The sequence below is a fragment of the Trichoplax adhaerens genome, genomic scaffold, assembly GCF_000150275.1.
Source record: "Trichoplax adhaerens TRIADscaffold_9 genomic scaffold, whole genome shotgun sequence".
Taxonomy (NCBI): domain Eukaryota; kingdom Metazoa; phylum Placozoa; class Uniplacotomia; order Trichoplacea; family Trichoplacidae; genus Trichoplax; species Trichoplax adhaerens.
In genome coordinates this window covers 52,881-73,695 of record NW_002060951.1, presented here as the reverse complement: position 1 = coordinate 73,695, position 20,815 = coordinate 52,881, and the positions used below count along the sequence as shown (strand labels likewise).

Genomic DNA, 20,815 nt, shown 5'->3' with positions numbered 1-20,815 from the left:
ATGTATGTATCGATTGTATTGTAAATTCTAGAATAATAATATAATAAGACATGTACATTTAATATTGGCGATGGATAAATTAAATTCTGAAAAATACAGTAGAATCAGATTATAATTCATAAATAATTGATGATATAGTTATACATTGATTCGTAAATCATTATAATGATTTTCTTCATTTACGATATGAGCCTATCTATCTTTCCATTCTTGCTTTTTACAATTATACACATGGCAAAAAGAATTAATAAATACTTATATGAAGGATCAAAATATATCATATGATATCAGAACATATCAAAATATGAGTATGATGAACAATGAAATAAAGTAGTAAAAATACATTAAGAACAAATAATATCTTCTTCTATACAATAATTATGATTTGTGGCATGACTGTATCTACTATATATAAGCTTTCTACTAAACAAAATCTAAGCCCACCATCCTCTACCTTTTAAGGCATGATTTTATTTTTCCGTTGCTGCATTTTATCAAGTAATATGTAGGAGTGAGATTCACAACATTTATACTATGCATACTGTATATAGAAGGACATACTGTAGAGCAAACAATACTGTAAGTCTAAATTATCTATTATGAGTTATCTTCTCAAATTGTTCACCCAAAGACAGTTGTATATGCCGGTATATGTAACCAGTATACGTTAATATTTTACGTACGCATGATGTAGGCTAAGATGTTATCGTGTATTGTCTGTAATAGAATCTGCGAGTACGTAATTATAATTATCTGAGATGATCTTGAGTACTGCATCATCTTGGAATAAATAATTAAGTACTTCAGGCTGTATCTGTAAAATAGTTCATACCTTTTACTCAATAAAGGTGATTTTAAAGAATATGCTGTACAGTGTTAGGGAAATTTTTCTACATTTTCTAGTATAAACTGAGCCCATTCTTGGCTTGCTTACCGAGAAATATAAATACACCAAAATAATAGTTGTTGTTAGCTCTATGAAAATACTCGTGTACCGTATTATATGACTAATTAGATTGCCTTTAATCTAATTCCATCTTTTAATAGCCAAATTCATCAAAACAAGAACAGAAATACTGCACAATTTATTCGACGATTTCTACTGGTATGCTAACAATTCTGAATGATAATGATCATAATGATAGTACCGTAGCTACACTAGGTAGAAAATAATTTAAAATCATACTACGCAAAAAATTTCAATGATAATAGTAAAGCATTAGTAATACTCTCGACTATCTATATGCTATTGATTGACTGGTGATGCGTTGAAGACATTGGGATTGTAATATTAATCTGGAGTGTCTCCATTTATTACATCCATTCGGAAATAGAATTAAAATTAAGATGATGCAAATCTAGATTATATGATGGACCTAAAATTAATTAGACTACACTACGCATGTTTAGCTAGCAAGTGCTACAATAGCATAAATTAATTGCGATAAGAAAAAGAGTGTTGATATTCCGAATAAAATGTAACTAGCTATATTCATAGGCACTGGTATTGCCAAATGTCTACAATCAAAAAGAAACAGAAAATTCCAGTAGTTAATATCAACCAGCAAATGTATGCTGATATAAATGTAACAGCTACAACAACTTTGTAAGTGAGTTCAATTATGGTTTAATAAGACTCGATCTGAATAATTCTTAAGGTTACTACCGATGTAATACAATAAGAAACCGAAATATGTATCTAATTTATGCATATAATGTCGTATTTTAGCGTGATAAAATCAGTAACCGCATCTAAACAATTTTAAGAATATTTGGAAAGGCTCATTGATTGTACATTATAAAGATTACTACTAAAAGCAGTATTGATAGAATGATGTATATTAATTTAAATCTATGCTACTTTATTAGCGTTTTATATTCCAATCTTAACTGCACTTGTTGTTTCATATAGTTAAGTATTAATACTACAAATAGTCCAGCACGGATTGGCGTGTAAAATTGACGCTGAAATATTGCATTGCGCGTCCTGATTTCAAATAAATGAGTGTTTCATTTATCGTTACAGATTTTAATACTTATAATATTTTCCACTTTGAAGTAAGTTAATTTTATTTCGTTTCGCAGCCCTAATAATAAGTTCATATGTTGATTGGACTATATACTCATAGCATTATCTAACCTGGCAAGGCTAAAATAAGATCGAATGACCATAATTGGTACTAGTATTCCTCCAATAATATTATTTGCGGTTGTCATTCCATACTGAAGAATGATAATAAATGCCTGTAATATTATTTTGTAGTCATAGTTATCATAATGGTTAGTTTTAAATTAACTACCAATACAAAGTATTCCAAAAACCAAATTTATCTTACCCTTGGATTGAAAAAGGCTGCTAAAAATATCAAGGTGGTAATAATAAGGTAGCCCGTTATACTATAAATGCTAATAAGTTCAAATACCATAATTTTTAGTAGTTGTTCAATTTTTTGTTCAATCAAAACGATGTCATTGGTATCCAGCTGTCAAAGGTATGGATATGGAAATGACAAGAATGCTACTACTTGTATATGATACATACTAGTTAAACAATTTTTATTCATTGTTAAGTTTAAACCTTTAATTTATCAAGATTGATCAATCGTTATATAGCTGCTAATAATGTAATGATGGCGCTGAATAGAAAGACTGTCAAATTTTAAGTTCTAACACTTTTGATCTATTATCATCAAAGAGTCCTCTTTCCATCAAGACGAAATGTCTTCTATCATTTGGTTACCATAGTTCAGCAATTTATCAATAATTAGGTCTAATGTTTCCAGATTAACTACGCTAGCTATACTGCTATCGTATATTGAATTACTAGATCGCACTGCCCAATTTAACTTCTCGACTATATTATAGCGGTACTTACTCTTTACGTATATAACTCTGGGTAGTATTTTCGTCATGTTTATATTGTATTTTTCCCCATAACTTTTCTTGCGAAGACATTATAATGCCTGCAACTGTATTTGATCAGTGTTGACATATCAGGGTAAATTTGTTAGGTAAATGTAATGGCTGTGCATAAGTATATGAGTATATTCATGACTGCAACTAGTATCAGATATTAATTCTAATGTTTTCTTAATTTAATACAAAGTAAATGCTTTTTGCAAAGATGTTCAGACATTGATACTTACTAACATTGGCCATAGTCAAAGTATTACAGATATAACTTAGTGTCATCATCAAAAATAAGGTAATGGCACTTAATACAGCAATCCAGTCGTACTCTGGGTAGTAGGCACGAACAATCTAAAAATTTCAATAAAATAAAATGTATGATTTGCATTTATGTATCTATTTCGAGGATAAAATTTTACTGAAATAATTAACTCTATCTTCCAATGTAGTCTTACTAGAAAAAAGTAACAGCATAATAATGTATTAGTGCCTCAAATACTTTGATATCACCGATTTAGAATCATTTGGCTCCGAGTCTTAAATGATTAGTTACTGTAATTAGATAGGGACTCTATTATTCTTTCTAGATATCCATAATTTTGGTACTATGCACATAATTTCATGAAAGTGTCTCAATTCTATGCTAAAATCATTCTACTATTTTCATATACCCCCTTGCAATGGTGTTATTTCCACAGCCCATAAAGAGTATCTGATATCGATGTTTGATATCGTAAAAATAACCTCAAATACAGTACCTTTAGCAATTTATTAACTACAGGCAAAACTCATTAAAAATAGTCTTGCAATATATACAGTAATTTAAATGCAGTACTTGCAGCAATAATTTCCTATTCATAATTTCTTAGTTGCAGCGTAATATTACGACTCTTCTCTTATATTTAAATGTCCATAGTTGTAGTGATTTACACCCTAGCTTATACTTATGGTGAGACTATTCCACTACCATTATATATCTGAAGCAGTAGCACTATTCATGAATCTCTTAAAAATAGATTTACATTGTCTTACAATTACTGCTGATGTATCTGGAAATACTGGTTATACGCATGGCTTTATATAATAACCAAATATTTATGCTACAACTATTCTTCTTTAATGTGATATCCTACACAATATCACCACCTGAATGACTTTCTGAAAATAGTCTTACATTAAAATTCTTCTTCTATTTATAAACATCCGCAGCAACAAATCTATGCGTAATTGGGTATAGTTCTTTAATACATAGTCTTATACTTGCATGATCGCTCCCGTGCTATACTATTTTTTATGTCCATAGTTAAAAATAATCTTATACCAGAGCAACGCATATTTTTTTATCTATGCTTGATGATCGTATTATGCCTGGGATCTCTCTAAATAAATTTATACTTTTATTACAACTATTTCAGTACTTTTACATACCCGTAACATTGGTATTGCGCATACAACTCCTTCACGATGGGCCCTAGAGTAATATAATCAATGCCGTTCAATCACAAACTGTAATTTAAAACTTTCTATAATTTAATATAGGCCGGTTAAAATCACTTAACTAAATATTATTGACCTACCAGGCGAGCGAAATATTACAATTTGGATGAGTTGAATTATCCGCTATGCTAAATTGACTATCCCACGAATGTGGAACATCTTGGCAAGTTTGAGGAACTATTCGTAAAACCGCGTATGCCCTAATATTATGAGGAAGATTATAAAAGTAATATTTTACATGTTTAATATTGGTAAATGCTAATACTTGGAAGAATTAATAGGTAATTTGACATAAAACGTTATAACATTAGTTTTTGCACAGTTTTATACGGATTAATCTTCATATATTCGTCGAAGATTATAGTTTCTACTTTATATATGAATTTGTGCCCTCTCATCAATGTTATTAATTCTTAAGAAATAAATACTGTTTCAAAGCTTTTAGTTACCAAGTGTTAACTATTGATATGAGAAACTGTCGGTAAGACATTATAGGCGCTAGCATTACAATGAAAGTTGTCAAACCAATAATGATTGCTACTAAATATTTTATCGCCAGCAGATATTATTATCCTCTTAACATAATCTGCAATTTATAATAAAATATTATGGCAATAGTTTCTTCATGGTCTTGTACATAGATTCATTCCTTTACCTATGTACAGTACCGTAGATTATTTGTTATGGTCTAATACAGAATTTTTACGAAGCAATTACTACTTTTGGTAATTGAAAGAGTACAATATTTTAAAGGCTTTTGGTTATAAATGTAGTGTATTTAGAATTCACTGTAGCCTTTAGCATAATCTTAAATATATACAATTTGTATTGTATCGAGTATAGAGAGCTTTACAGTCGATTTCTACTATACTCAAATATAGCTCGTTATGTTTAGTTATTTATAGCACCTACAGTTTTCGCTGTTTTCTGCAATCATTTGCTATTACACTGTCCGTTTATGATAAATGTCATGTCCAATTCTGCAATCCTGTTCTTTACATGTGTTCTATCTCTTAATCTATAATACTGATGATTTCTGCCTCAGATTTGTCAGTTACACTAGTCGCACTAGTAGTACTTCCTCAAGTTACTACGCTACAGCTTACTCGCTGATCTACCATAACTAACGCATCGTACCTCCGCTACTATCTATAATACATTATATAATTTTATTAAAATCCCTTTCATATTTTCTGTGAATGGCTATTAAGTCCGTAGCTACCGACTCTTCGAACCCTCTATCACAATAAAATGCTCTGACGTATGTTAAAACTCGTTAATAAACTTATTTTGAAATATTAAGCTAATAAACACAGGCTGATATCCTGGTCAATTTATCTAGAATATAAATTCGTATAAACTATTTTAGATAAATAGGTTACATTGAAACAATTCGACATACCATAATGATTGGAAAAAACAAACAGAAACAATAGCAGCCACAACAGTAAGGAAAAAAAGAGTAACCTTGATGGAATTATTAAAGAAATATGTATTAAATTCAGTAATTTCAAAATAGAAGAAATTATTCTAATTGCACACGAATGAACTGTTAGAGGAATTGTTTCATCTTCGTATTGAATTAATCAGTCCAGGAAATATTTTGATTTGTGGCAAATATTTCTATTAATGACTTGCTACTTAGATTATCGATCGATTAGAAAAATTCCGGCATGAAGAAGAGCACAGATTTATCTTTCTATTTTCTGACAAAAAGTGCTAAGTCTCAAGTATTAAGCTACCTGGAGCTTAAATAATCACATACCTCTTTCTTTGTTAGTTTTATATGGACGAAAACAAATGGTGACAAAATCTCGTATGCTCCTGTCAATTGAATGATATGAATGGTAAATACACACTACTATTATTTGCCCAGTTAAATATCTAATTATGCAGGTTACTAAATCCTACCTGAAAACTACTTTTGGAGTTAATACAATTCAGTAATGTATTATTAATATTATTTCAAACTACAATTATATTATTTAGAAGTTAGGCTAAGAGTCTGTCTGGATCTTAACATCCTTAGTGAGAAATAAAAATGTAATAGTTTGCTAACCTAAAGTGCAGGTTATAAAGAGCATTGGAGAGCCAATATATTTCCAGTCTGTATGCGGCTCGATGTTGATCTTATTTCCAGCGCATAGAGCACCTATAATCTTAGAAAAGAATGGCATCGACAACTTTATAACAGTATTATTAACTTACGCTACTTTATCTCCTATAGATTATCAAGTCTTTAAAATAACTGTAAAAATTAGGTGCACAATTTTCGTTATCTTCACTATAATATCTACTTACTATGGTAATAACTAAGATATATTTAATAAGAATCAGGATAGGAAGCGATAGATAAAAAAACCGAACAAAAATAATTGGTAGGATTGCCGATAACCAAAGAAAGAATGGAACAACATAGATTGGCCTAGAATGTAAAATTATTTTCCGTTATAGACAACGATAATTCTTAAAGTTTTTCTTTCAACTTTGTTTAGTATACTTGATCTTCATCACTGATGCTAAACTCTGTGACGCTCCTAAAGTATCAGCAACAAGGGCACCCATCCTAGAAAAAATCAAAATTTAAATAAATAAAATGAGAGGCATCATTGCTAGCTAACATAGGCAAAAAAGTAATTAACGTAGTTAGTGATTTCAGTCAGTAAATGACTTCATCATCTCATAAAGTCTGATGATAATCGTAGTAATATCAACAGTCTTTAAATTAATAAAAGGCATATTAGTATCAATGCCATTGCATCAAGTGGGAAATTTTTGAGGCTTACAGCAGATCGATTATTTAAAATTGTTGTCTATTGATAAGAAAAATTAATGATGATAGCTCATATTTGTTATAGTAATGTCAAGAAAGTAAAAGGGTATATAGATATAAACTTTATACTCGCTGCATAAACTACGAAATAATAAGGTTTATATATGGCAAATGTTCCAAAATAGCAATAATAGCGACGAGACATACTATTTTGTGAATAAACAGAATAACCATGATTGGTGTCAATTGTGTTCAATAAGCAAACGGCGATTAATAGGATTCTTAGCTGCATTATGTAGCGAATAAATTAGCTTTAGATATGACCAATTGTCTACATAGATCGAAATGGATGGCGATAAGCCAATTAATAATTACAAACTACCATCACAATGGTATGCATTTTACAGCAGTAGCTTAATAAGTTATTTATTAATGGCAATTAGTACCACTTTCAGCGCAATCATTATTCCGGCAATGGCTAGATTAAGAAATCACCGATTCTACGACTGGGGTGTATACAGGTGAGAAAGAGTTACGTAATTCAGCTGTTGGTATCACTAAAATGTTAAGGTAATTAGCTCACTTGTAAATTACATATGAAATAATATCACAAGATATTGATATATGCCATTTCAAGCAACATTCTAGATACAATAATTGTATATACTTCTATCGTATTGCAGTAGCGTTACAAATTAGCAGTTTAATGAGCCAAGGCCAAAAATTGACAGCAACAAGGAATTGGTTTAACAAAAATCTTTAATAGGAAAATTAAACTCGGACCAAATCCGATCTGTAAGTCATACTTCGAAGATTAGACAGGCAAACTTACAGAATAAATACGACGAGAATGCTGAACATATACTGGCCAATAGTGGGTAGAAATATACCACCAATTGAGCTACAATTTACTGCTGACTGATCTTCTTCATTTTTCTCATCAATTTCTTGTAAGCTTATGGGTGGAAGCATAGGTAATTCTTCATCATTATTTTTTCCCTGTTTTAATTCGATCCGTAAGATATATTAGCGTCTTTTATATCTATAGTCTCAGCAGTTTAAACTATCAATCGAAAAGATTTTAGGCACATACTCGCGCAGCATTACTCGTATTTATAAATTTGCCATCTTACCTTAGATTGATAGATATCGATGTTGGCGAATAAAATGATACGAGCTTGCTGTATCAATGTCATAAATGCAAAGAGCAGTGAACCCTAGCCAATAATTAAAAAAAAGTGTTAAAATTTAAATAGTCGTGATTGCATACATTTAAAGAGGTATACGGTATCCATATCAATTTTTAGGCATGGAGCGTAATATTATTTATTAGAATGATCCATTATGAAGTTTATTTTTTCGTTTCCTTCTTTTTAACACATACTTGCATTATGGCGTTAATCGCAAAGCTGACAATTAACGGTGGTATTCCAGAGTGAGCAATAACGTCGGGTATGGCTATATTGATGATATTATGAAAAGTTGGTTAACAAATTATAATTATCAGATGAATGCATAAACTCGTCTGCAATTCTCTTCCGACATCGACACTTCCTACCTCCTGGTGAGCCAACGACATTTTCACTCATATAATATCCATCTGTATCATCAGTTGGCGCAAGTTAAGTAGTATATTTTAAAAAGGCCGCCAATAATTATTATCCAGGGCAAGTCAATTTGTAAAAAAGATTGGGAAACAGAAATAACTGTTAGTAAGAAGGGATATATTTAATTGCTGGTACCTAGATAATCTTTTCATATATCCGTAATATTGTAAGCTCTAGAAATTTCGAAGACTAATTTAAAACGAATATTCAAATTGCTGTATAATTAATATGTAATTTGGAACATAGACTGTTAGATATCGTGCAAGTAGTCAATACTAGGGATTTTTTCCGCTATTTAAATACAAACACTTATAATAATATGTAGCTAGAAACTTTTTTTACTTACAGATAATGAAATATTTGTAGTATTCGTCAAAGAAATGGCGAAGGCGACCATGTGATTTCACCATTAGTAAATGAGACTACTCTTTGCTTTTTAAACAAAATATTAAATTGATAGAATACCGACGTAGGGCTAGTAGAAGGTTTATCTTGTAGTCTATAAGGAAGTCAAATAAAAACTGTAAAAATTAATAAAAAAATTTGGATATCAAGGTATCAAAGCAAGTTCTCACTCGCATATAGATTTGTAAATTGTGATGGAGGATTCGATATCTCAGAGGATTGAGATTTAGTCGCCATTTACAATTATTGCAACGAAGGGTTTATAAAAGTTATGCTTTATTGTAGGTTAGTAATGTGAAGTACAGTGAGGTAGTTACGGTAGATCAGCGTGCAAGCTGTCGTGAGTAACGAGTAGAAGTATTAGACTGTGAGAGACTAACTAGAAGACTAACTGAGAGGCTAATGAACTCTGAGGTAGAAATCGCCGGTATTTATAGTTTTAAAGATAGAGCACATGCAGAGAATAGGATTGTGGAAGTAGATACAACATATACCATAACAGGTTACAAAATAGCAGATGATTGTAGAAAACAGCGAGTACCGTAATAACTAAATACAGTAGTCTATATATGAATGTAGACTAAGCGGACTGTAGATCTGTCTAAATATAAGAGCAATACAATATGTTTATATTTAAGAGTAGAATATAGTTACAGTATATTCTAAATACACTACATAAATGTACATATACTTGTGTAAATTTTTCTCCAAGGATATATCACCTTCTGGGTTTTAATTTCAGGTAAGATCATACGAAAACGATTTGTAGTCTGAAGCGGATAAAATCTGAAAGATAGAATAAAGTTTATGTAATAAACTATACATTTTGTGAAGATAGGTCAATACCAAAGAACCTAGTAGTAGCGAGGAAATTTATAAATCTTTATTCATGTGTGTAAATAATAGCTTACAAATTAATTCGAAGGTTTAAGGTTTAAGTGTTCTCTACCGTTTTATCAGCAGTTGGTTCCTACTTATAAGTTTCAATCCATATGGGTAGTCTTTGTTATACAATTTAGTAACTCCTACGCCATGTAGAATCAAAGGTCAAAAGTACCTGCGGATGTAGATAGACGAAGCATACGACCATGTGTATATACATGTAAGGACAGATCAAACACAACCGTAAACATCTGTTCTGGTTCTTTCTCTTATTTTGATTAACAATGTGGATCTAATTTGGGAAATAATGGGCAACAAGTGAAGATACGGGCTAGTGTGATTATCAGATTATTATTATAATTATCCGTAATATTTTCAACTACTGACAACACTGTGGAAAATAAGCTGTAGGTAGATTGATGAGCAGGCTTTTCTGTTAATCATTCTCAGTAATGTGCCTTATGTTATTATCCTAATCATGTCGTACTTGTAGTGAACTCTGAATTATTTTTCTACTGCCTTTAATTCATCTAGGGTTACTACCGGGGTACTTTAGAGATTCGTAGTTTATGATAGTAAATAAATAATTTGATCTATCTGTATGACTGGCAACAATTTTAGATGGTCTGTATAGCTAGATTAAAGAATAGCCTTGCTATATGAAACAAACTGGAATAAAGTTCTTCGTCTTATAGCGCTTAAAAAATAGTCAGAAATAGTTTTCCCCTACTATTTACCCAGTCACTTAAAACTACTTCTTTCATGTGGTCTTACTCCAGTCGAGGCACTTTCGAGTAATTTGGTATTAACACAAAAAGATATACCACCTGTCTGTTATTATTAGCAACAGTTTCATCACAATCTACCCATTCAGATAACACTGTGTTACTAGGTTGATGAACGATCAGAATTTATTAACTAATTTCAGAGTTAGAGCAGAAGGAAGAAAATCATAGCAATTTTCTCATGTTCTAATTATATGCGTTGAATCTGTACTTGGATTCCGTATCATTTATTTATTCCCAAAATCGTGTGCTATCTGATATAGAGAACAATAAGTTTGTATAAGCAATACCATGATATAAGCTTGCAAAACCGAGGACTGAGTTTATTGTAAACACCGATATGATATTAGTAATCGAATCGAATTTGCGACATGCTACTGGCTATTATGACGTATTGGCACGAAAGTAATCTTCGTGAGATATACTTTATTTCTATTTTACGTTCTATATATGCTTATATCTCAGAAATGTTTTGCTGTCTCCTTAATTGTAATTTTAGAGGTTAAAAGTTGATATCCTTAATTTAGGATTACATAGACTAAAATAGTAATTGCCGACCAGCTAAACTGAATTATATCTATCATCTCCAAGGTTGTTAAGGTTCAAAGTGCAATTCCTAAGTTTAGAGGAAATGTCTTAGTAGGATAGCTTTATATGTATCTGTTAAATTATTAATAAGTATTAATTATTTTACTAATGTTAAAGTAAATTTAATAGGATTAGGTTGTATCTAATCTGTATAGATAGAGTGTCTTTAGGGTATTAATTTGGTTAATTTCTAATAGACGAGGTGACTTATGTAGCTAAACCACTTTTAGGTCCGAAACCTACATAAACGGCGAGTTCGCCGACAATAAATTAGATTATGATTTTCTAGTAAGTCTTGAAGGTCTTCCTGTGTTAAACCCTATCTGCCTTGGTATACAAATTACCTGGTATTCCAAATAACAGTAGTAAACGGTAAAAATTATCTTCTCAATCCTTGTTGCAAGTTAGGGCTATTCCTAGCTCGTAACACATACTAAGTAATTATTTTAAAAAAGATTTTTATACTTTTAAGGATTAAGTTATTATTTATGTACATAAATAAACAATGTAATGTATAAGACGACAAATTCCGTTACAATATCTAATAGATCATTTTAAGAACATCAATTTTTAGATATTCTATCTCACTATTCGATTATTTTAGATGTAACCTAATACCGTACTAGCAAGGTAATTTTTCATTAAAATTAACATCTAAATATTTTCTAGTTGTTTTGTTACTGAAGCACACTAGCAATAGCTTATGTTTTGCATAGCCAGATGTTAAAGAAAAAATACATTACTATAAAGTTACTGTATAAATTATATTATAACCCTCATATTATCCAATTTCTACTTGAAGTTATTTCGGTATAAATAAGCAATAAAACACCGTAAAAAGACTAACGGAGTGGAAATTCAAATTTAAGGTTTACAATGTCAGAATACAGTCAGCAGTTTATATAAAAATATCTGTAATTTAGAGTTAAGGATATTTGCTTAAAAGGTAATATTGTGATTTATACATCTAATTTGAGTGCTGTACTTGTCATAGCTAGAGTTAACAGCTCCATGTTAAGGTAATTTACTTTTTAGATAGATAAATAGCAACATTAACAATATCTAAAACTACAGCAGAAATGAAATAAATTATCATGAGAACGGTCATAATTTTTGCTGGTTTATTCATCGGAATTGGAATCTTGAAATTCCTAAAGGACAGAGTTAATAAGTTGATTAGAAATCAACTATAGATATGATTAGCCTCTATGACTGTACTCAATAGCAATATTTGCATATGTAAGGTACTGGTGACGATAGCACAACTAAAATTTTTGAATGAACGGTGCAGAAAACTTTATATTTCCTCACTCTACATTGCTAGTATCAGAGAATAATAGGGTTTAGCCAATAGAAATAATCTCACATTGCTGGATTTACACCGGCTCGATAAACCATAAGAGATACAAGTAAGGCCATAATGTTATCGGCAAAAGCGGCTCCATAGCTAATTACCGCTATAAAAGCCTTTTGAAAAATTTTGATCAAATTGCAGAATTTAAAAAAGTTGTAACGGCACAAATGCGTAATAATACTAGTTATAATGCGTCAGTTATCCTCTATGTAAGATGTTTTTGTGATGACTTCTTGTTAATAAGAAAGTGTTTGGTTTATAAATCTAATTATAGACTTTTATCAAAGATCAACAACCTACCTTTGGATTAAATAAGGCTATCAAGAAGATGAGGATGAAAGCAGCAAGATCGATTGCCCAATTTGTTAATCTATATTATCACAAAATTTATCACAGGTATGGCAATTAGAATATTACTCCCTTGAGTTAACGCTTCGTCTATTAACATAAAAGCAGAATTGCAGTTCTTTTACGTAATTTTTATTCGTGTCTTTTTATCTAATTTTGTAAAATCACAGCTAGTTTCATCTTGCCAAACGCCACATAGTCGTCGAGCTAATCCACCAACTTTGCATTTATTGTTTAAGCATTATTCAAATGCAAAAATTAACCAAATTGATAGTTAGCTATCTCGAAATCGGTTAATCTGATACTACATACGTATCGTAATATATAATTTTGAAATTGGATTGTAATAAATTTTTGTCACAATTATCGTACATGATCTAAGTTTACTAATTACTAAAATCCGGCTATAAACACTATAGTATTTAAATGTTACTATCAGATTTATGAAGGAATTATCTTGGTATGCTATGCTTGATTTACAAATCTTACAAGAGTGTAATAAAGGTAAGGCATCCCCCATAAAAATAACGCATAAGGCATAAGCCATAGTAACACCGCTAAAGACTGATAACCAATCGAAGTGAGGATAATTGGTTTGAATAATCTAATCAAGTAATGAATCAACAGCTATATAAATCAAAGCTTTAGTTAATAAATTATAGAGTTTTTGCCTTCTAGATGATAAATATTACATTAATTGAGTGCCTATGAAGTAGCTATTGTTAAAGCTAAACGAGCAGAATGGATCGTGTTTAGCTGTTGTACCTCTGCTAAAGGTATTGTGGAAATTATTCCATTTTTATGGGCCCTAGAAAGTTATGGTAAGATACACAGTAGTCCAAAAAGTTGATGAACTGGGTAGTTGCAGTAATAATTATAACAACTTTTATACTTTATAAATGTAGGAAGCAAAAATTTTCAAAAATCTCATACCAAGACAGGGATACATTGCAATTTGCTGTATTGTTGGGCTCATAGCCAAGATGGTAGGCCATAACTGGTGAAATATCTTGGCATTGTTGAGGCACAATGTACAGTACCGAAAATGCCCTAGTAGTTGGCAATAAATATTAACGCAGCTTTTCCATAATTTATATAACACGGTAATCCAGTTAGTTAACTAAAATGATCAAAACCTGATTTCTTAGCTTACCATGACAACTGTATTATGCAAATGGTGATAATTGCCGCGAAGATGGACCAGTAAAATCCGGTAATCTAAAGATTTTTTTGATAAAGTCGTTTTTTTTCGATCAAAGTAAGAAATAGCTTTGAGGAGTATACGATTGATGTTATATTTTACCAAAAATTAGTGTATAAAACAAAAGAGTACTGCTATGATAATTTAAATGACTGTTAGTAGCATAATAAGCAGCAATGTATCGGATGATAGCCTATGTTAATTAATCGTTAGTGTAGCCTAGTTGAATTTAATTATTGCAATTTCATAGTTTTATATCTACAATCGTGGTAAATAGATTTTATTCAGGTTTACAGAAATTTCACCTCTTTCTTCTTCTTCATACGAATCATTGTGAATGGCTCTACCATATAATTTGGCCAACCACCTAATTATTTTCGGCGAAGGTTAAGTGTGTATTAATATGCACTTCAATAACGCATGATAAGAATTTAATGTATTACTATGGTAAAGTTGCTTAAAATTTATAAATAAAGAATAAAGACCGTCGTATTAAGCTAAATAAAAAGACATACCTAGAGTAAATGTTAAATAGAGGTAAGAGGAAGTGATGTATTGAAAATTATTGTTAGGAACTGTTGGTGTTGTTACGCTAAGGCATGCTGTGGCAATAATCTATTAGCAGCAATTATTACAGTTAGGATATCGAAATACTCAGTGGCAATAAATTGAATATCTCTACAAGAAAATCATTTTAAGTTATCGTGTTTACAGTAAAAATATACGTAGTAATAAATCCTATTCGAGTTACTCTAATTTTTTATCGATTTCACGAAAATAAGAATATCTCTTTAGCTATAGCTGATCATATCTTCTATTATCACATATACAAAGAACGCATAATAAATACATGTCTCGACAATAACTATACAAAATAAAATTAGAATTGATTCACCATACTAATAATATAGTACACATATACATTCATAAATAACGACCTATGATAGTTTAAGATTAGCTTGATGAAAATTTGTATAAGTATTACCGTACTTATCGACAGATTATGGCTTACCATAATGATAATCAAAACATATTTAATAAATGCGAGCACTGGTAGAGATTTCTCAAACATATCATGAGCGAGCATTAATATGAAGGACAAGATCCAGAAGTTGAATGGAATAACATTTATATAGCTATAATGGTGTAAGATACATCAATATTTTATTTTAATAGAAAATTTGTATATTTCACGGACCTCATCTGAAAAAAATTTCAGATGGATAGTATTAGATATTGTAGCAATAAATTTTTGGACATACTTAACACCAATGACTTGTGCTATAGCTTCTGATGATGCTAATCCTAATCCAATCAAAACTACAAAGCTAAAAGGAAAATAATGACAAAATAGGCAGGATAGTGAGAAACTTCAAAAGTAAAATTTTATGAAGTATTTTATACGCCTAAATTGAATGTTTTAAGACACTATTAGAAGGATTGCTACAGTGTGTGTGTGTATTAGAAATTGAAATGTTACTTCTATCTTTTAAAAAACTTACAAATGAAAGTAAAATGAGAAAATATAGATAATTTCACAAATCATTGGAAGAAATAAATGTACAATGGAATTAATATTAACGGCAAAACTATCAGCTGCAATTTTATCGTCAGCAATTTGAATTTCGTCTTGCATTTCATCCTGAACTTGGGCTTCTTTGGGTGATAATGAATCTAGTTCATCTAGCTCCATCTATAGTAGATAGTTAACGAGGATAATTTATAATTAGTAATAATCTATAACAACGAGCAATTATGTGGAAGAATTACGAAAGAGCTGCATTTTAAATCCGGCATGTGATCAATAGATGACAATTGCAAGTATAAGATACGTTGTGTTACCAGGGGTAATGAGTTATTTAATCGGGTTGTGTTATTATTCTCATTCTTTCCCGTAGATTGCCAACTATATGTTTTCGTCCTTCATAATAACATCAATAAACTAGAGGTGGGAAGATCGAGCCAAATGGGATGTCCTAACACAATACTGCATACTTATATTCGAACATTATAGTATGGCAAATGTTACTTCGTTTCTAATCTTCCCCCTGTAGTGTGTAGCTACTGGACAATATTTGCTTACGAATAGCACTGCAATATCAAAGGTGGCTGAAGTACGATTATATCGACTTATCAAGCTAAAATTCCAAATTGTAGCTAAGGAGGATTAAATTTGTGATCATTGATAGAAAGATAGAGGTTATATGCATAAAATATCTAAATTATACTATTTCGAGCGATTAATAATCAGTTAGTGAATGCAGAAGTGTTTTAGCAAATCTTAATCCTTATTTCATGATAAAAAATAAGTTTAGACAGAACTACAGTGTGATTCTGATGCAGCAAAAAATTTATATTTTAGTAGCCAATACTGGACTGAAAATAGTAGTAAATTACTTTTAGTTAGTAGTAATTAAGTCAAGGATCAATGTCAAGAAAATGATTTTATGTACCTTTCCTGTTTCAACTTTGCTAGGTAATTTCTTAATTCCTCGAACAAGCAATAAAATCCGAGCTTGTTGAAGTATCGTTGTAAAAATGAATACCAGAGTTCCCTGAGATGTACGTAAGATAAACTTGAATGTATACTATTATAACATAATAAGTTTAAAAGTTTCATATGCCAGTAGTCTTTTAATATCGATTTAAGAAAGGCACAAAATGTGATGGATATCGTATTAATTAAAGGAACAAATTTAAAGTATAATAGGCCATTACTACTGTATATCTATCAATGTGAATGCAAGAATATTTATTTCAAAAATTATATAATACGGGAAAGTTCTTTAATTATGGATGGATATAGACTTTTAAGTTTGGATATTTGCTCTTCGATAAAAAGCATCGAAGTTGAAGGTATCATATATTTGTACCTGCATTATCGTGGCAATAATAATATTCACCATCAGTGGAAATGGTCCAGAGCGCGATAAAAGTGTTGGTAAAGCTTTAATTACAAATTTAAACAGTGTCCTTAACAAACGTGTAATAATTTTATACTCTGGCTTCTTCTCTATATCGTACTATAAGCGGTCAATGCTGATACAGATAGAACTAAGATAATTGAACTATATTGCATTAAATTACGCGTGACACGCGTATTAAGCTTCGTATAGGTAAGTTCTCTAATAACATTGATGCTCACTTAATAGATGAGTTTGTACAATATATAAACACATAGGTGTAGAGAAGTTTAGAAATCTTAATATATACCAAAATTAACATCCATGCGGTAATGTACTACAGATGTATTTTGGTGAAATTTAAATTTCAACTTGTGTTGCATTATTTAAGAGCTCATTATGAAAATAAATATTTATTAGTGGTAATAGGATACAAAATTTTCGCGTAGATAATGAAATAATAATCATGTTATCACTAATACGCGTACATTCGCCAATACCTACTGATAAAGATAGTAGCTATGGCTAATTGACTACAGTTGCTAATCGTAATATGTATATTAATTCCTTCATAGATATAGAAACAAGAATTATTCTATTCCTGATAGGCTAGCAAATACGGATAGAATTAGAAGAAATTTTAAATTTAGTGTATACGCATTTACTACAGGTAACAACCGATATTTTATAATGTAATACTGTATAAATCGAGATATACCAGCAATTTAACTTTAATTTAGATGAAAAGTAATCGTCCTACCTCCAATAGATGAACCAACAAAGCAGCATAGTGAATATGCATCTAGAAGTATTTCAGAACGAATGTTGTATGCCTTAATATCAAGGAACCTTTAAAGACATTATTTGGAGCTAGGGGTTGCACCGAAATATTTACGTTTATATCAGAATAATATTAACTTCACGGACTCTTATAAGAGCTTTAATTGGCAATTTGCTAAGAAGAATAATGTAATAAATATTTCTGTGGATTAAATATGGCGTGCAATTATCTGAATAAATAACTGCATATCTGCATGTAAGATGAGAAGATCCTGTTCTACGTTACGACTATAGTGTACGCATTAATCAATTTTAGATAGGATGTTTGCATTAGATTATGTAATTACTACCACAGATCAGAAAAAATAACTCCACATTCATAACTGTAACTGTTCATAAATCAATAAGAGATTATCATATTATAAATTTGAATCTACGCTAATAACTGTAAGACATGAATATCTAATCATTTCCAATTTTAAGTACTGCATTATCGACGAAATACTACCTTAAAGTTCCTTGATTTTAATCATCAATAGTCATTTCTGTAGCATGTAACTGAAAAAACTGAAATTTTAAATTCCGATTTGATACGGGCATATATTCTAAAAGGCTGCTACTAAATTGTTTGAGTACTAATTGAAACTACACTACTGATATAGATTTTATGCCTCTCTTGCCATTGGTATTAGCAGTGGGACTGTTTATAGGAGACACAACCATTATCAACTAATTTGGGATTAAAAATATGATTTACTGCGTTAGCGAATATTACTGATGAAGACATTTCAAAGATTTTACATGACATGGATAAAGAGTAGAAATACTTACAGACTTTAATACACTGATAGAAATCGTATCGGTCATCATCCGATTCATTGATTATTGGTTTCGCCTCCTCTATTAAGTTATCTTGAGTATCTTGTTCGATCATCATCTTGTCTCCTTTAGCGTTGGTTATAAATTTTTTTGAATACCGCGAGTATAGATCGAATTAATTCAACATCTAGCCAATGATATTTGTACGCGTGATTTAAATTGAAATGAATTTAAGTAGACATTTAAAAATTTCAAGAAATGTCTTATGATAATGTATACAAGTGATATGAAGAATTATTTCGTTAAACGACTCTACTCTGCAAGTAAGAGTTCTCAAAGTAACGTAGTCTCACAAAACAGCTTTCGTGATCAGGCCTAAACTGGTCTATCTACTCTACTTAATCTCCGACTATCTTCAAGAGAAATTCTATAAAGAAAATAACCTATTCCAATACTTGAATAGAATCAGACGATAGCGATTTAGGTTAAGGATTTTATTTATTACTAGATATGGTACGTTAGTACCGGTGTACTCTACGTTAGTCCCAAAGAAACTGAGGTTAAAAATCAATTATCAAGCTTATATATAGTTAAATCCAAAGTCACACAAATGCCCCGGTGCTAGTCTCTTAAATTAAATGTTATGACTGAAATAGGAAGCTATATTAGCTTTCATTTAAGTCGTGATTTTAAACACTAACAGAAAATTCCAATATCGCCTAGTATTTACAAGTGAGTTATGGAGTAGTAAGAAATAAAGGTAACAGTAAATTTGATTTAAAAAACTAATTGATTCTCTTTATAACGCAATAATCAGCTTACGTCTGTGCATACATAATATTATTAAAAATATGTAAGCTTCAACTTTGGATGACTGGTAAGAGATATTTCATAAAAATTTATTATTATGAAATAGTTAGATAAACCTGGTAGTCAGTGATGGTAGTATAGTCTCTACGTCCAAGGTGATGCTTATCTTTCAATCAAGATACCGTAGTTGATATTTAAGTTGATATGTTGAATAGATATATTAAAGAAGTCATTGATTAAACGTATGTTATCCCGGCTGTTACTGTGCCTACTATTTACCTTAGTCAGAAAATAACTTACTCACATCTGCTATTCTTTTTCATAGTCAATAGCGTAGGTTGTGCGAGTATGTTCATTACTGTTATACCATTTTATTCATGGTGTTACCGTCTGACAACGAATACGATGATTAATTAATTGTCATTATTCAAGCCATCGTAGGCTTACTCAAATGCAATGTTGTTCATTAAACCAGAATTTAGACTGGTTCTAACGTAAACTGAAGCCGGTCATACGTTGATGGTGGTAAAGTTGTGCAAAAGAAATACAGCACGTGTATGATTCAACTTACTTAACAGGATTGTATAACTACTGTATTTGGCATTGGCCAAATGATGTTAATAATAAGACTCGTGCAGTTTGGATGATGATCGGAATACAAAGCCATGGATTTCAATCTATTTTTTTCCGCTATAGAAGAGATCACTTAGCACATATGTTCAAACTCTTCATTTTGAATGTTAATTTAATTTAGTGATGCGATACAGTCGATATAACAAGTCAATCGGATACGCCATCATTACCGTAATTATACTGTACATTGTACCTTTTGCTAGTTATCCATTTTGTGTGTATAGGGTATGTTTATACGCGTTCTCCTATTTATGTTGCACCATTGATGGCCGATTTCACGACTTCAGCTATATCTTTACTCTCTTGGTCAAAATAGCTGATGCGATAGTACGGCTCTCACTTACAGTATATCAGCCGTTTAGTGATATATCATTAGTATTTGGACTGCATGAGATGTTATTAGTACTGCTCATGCGAGATATCTGGTAGCCCGTTATCCTATTTATATAAAGTGTACTGTAGCATTCATGACGGATCCAATTCGCTCGATTAAATTTAAATTTCTTGTCAAGAAAGATGC

General features: G+C 30.8%; 3 protein-coding genes across 3 annotated transcripts; 1 reads left to right on the top strand and 2 right to left on the bottom strand.

Annotated features, from left to right (window-relative positions):
• Window positions 1–1,406: 1,406 nt before the first annotated feature.
• On the bottom strand, window positions 1,407–9,429 carry TRIADDRAFT_58793 (uncharacterized protein; the record flags this gene model as incomplete). The annotated part of the gene is made up of 18 exons (XM_002114820.1): window positions 1,407–1,518; window positions 2,141–2,244; window positions 2,337–2,406; window positions 2,876–2,969; window positions 3,147–3,261; window positions 4,339–4,381; window positions 4,488–4,607; window positions 4,933–4,993; window positions 5,514–5,556; window positions 6,173–6,231; window positions 6,467–6,566; window positions 6,709–6,832; window positions 6,908–6,973; window positions 8,013–8,179; window positions 8,314–8,397; window positions 8,565–8,638; window positions 8,739–8,780; window positions 9,363–9,429. The coding sequence occupies 18 exons, from the start codon at window positions 9,427–9,429 to the stop codon at window positions 1,407–1,409; spliced, it is 1,545 nt and encodes a 514-aa protein (XP_002114856.1).
• A 3,539-nt stretch (window positions 9,430–12,968) lies between these two features.
• Window positions 12,969–14,146, top strand: TRIADDRAFT_58792 (uncharacterized protein; the record flags this gene model as incomplete). The annotated part of the gene is made up of 4 exons (XM_002115013.1): window positions 12,969–13,010; window positions 13,076–13,197; window positions 13,589–13,653; window positions 14,055–14,146. 4 exons carry the CDS (start codon window positions 12,969–12,971, stop codon window positions 14,144–14,146), a joined length of 321 nt encoding a protein of 106 aa, XP_002115049.1.
• Window positions 14,147–14,640: 494 nt separating this feature from the next.
• Window positions 14,641–18,970, bottom strand: TRIADDRAFT_58791 (uncharacterized protein; the record flags this gene model as incomplete). Its single annotated transcript, XM_002114819.1, has 8 exons — window positions 14,641–14,717; window positions 14,866–14,965; window positions 15,549–15,678; window positions 15,853–16,043; window positions 16,804–16,905; window positions 17,224–17,297; window positions 18,014–18,055; window positions 18,865–18,970. The coding sequence occupies 8 exons, from the start codon at window positions 18,968–18,970 to the stop codon at window positions 14,641–14,643; spliced, it is 822 nt and encodes a 273-aa protein (XP_002114855.1).
• Window positions 18,971–20,815: the final 1,845 nt, after the last annotated feature.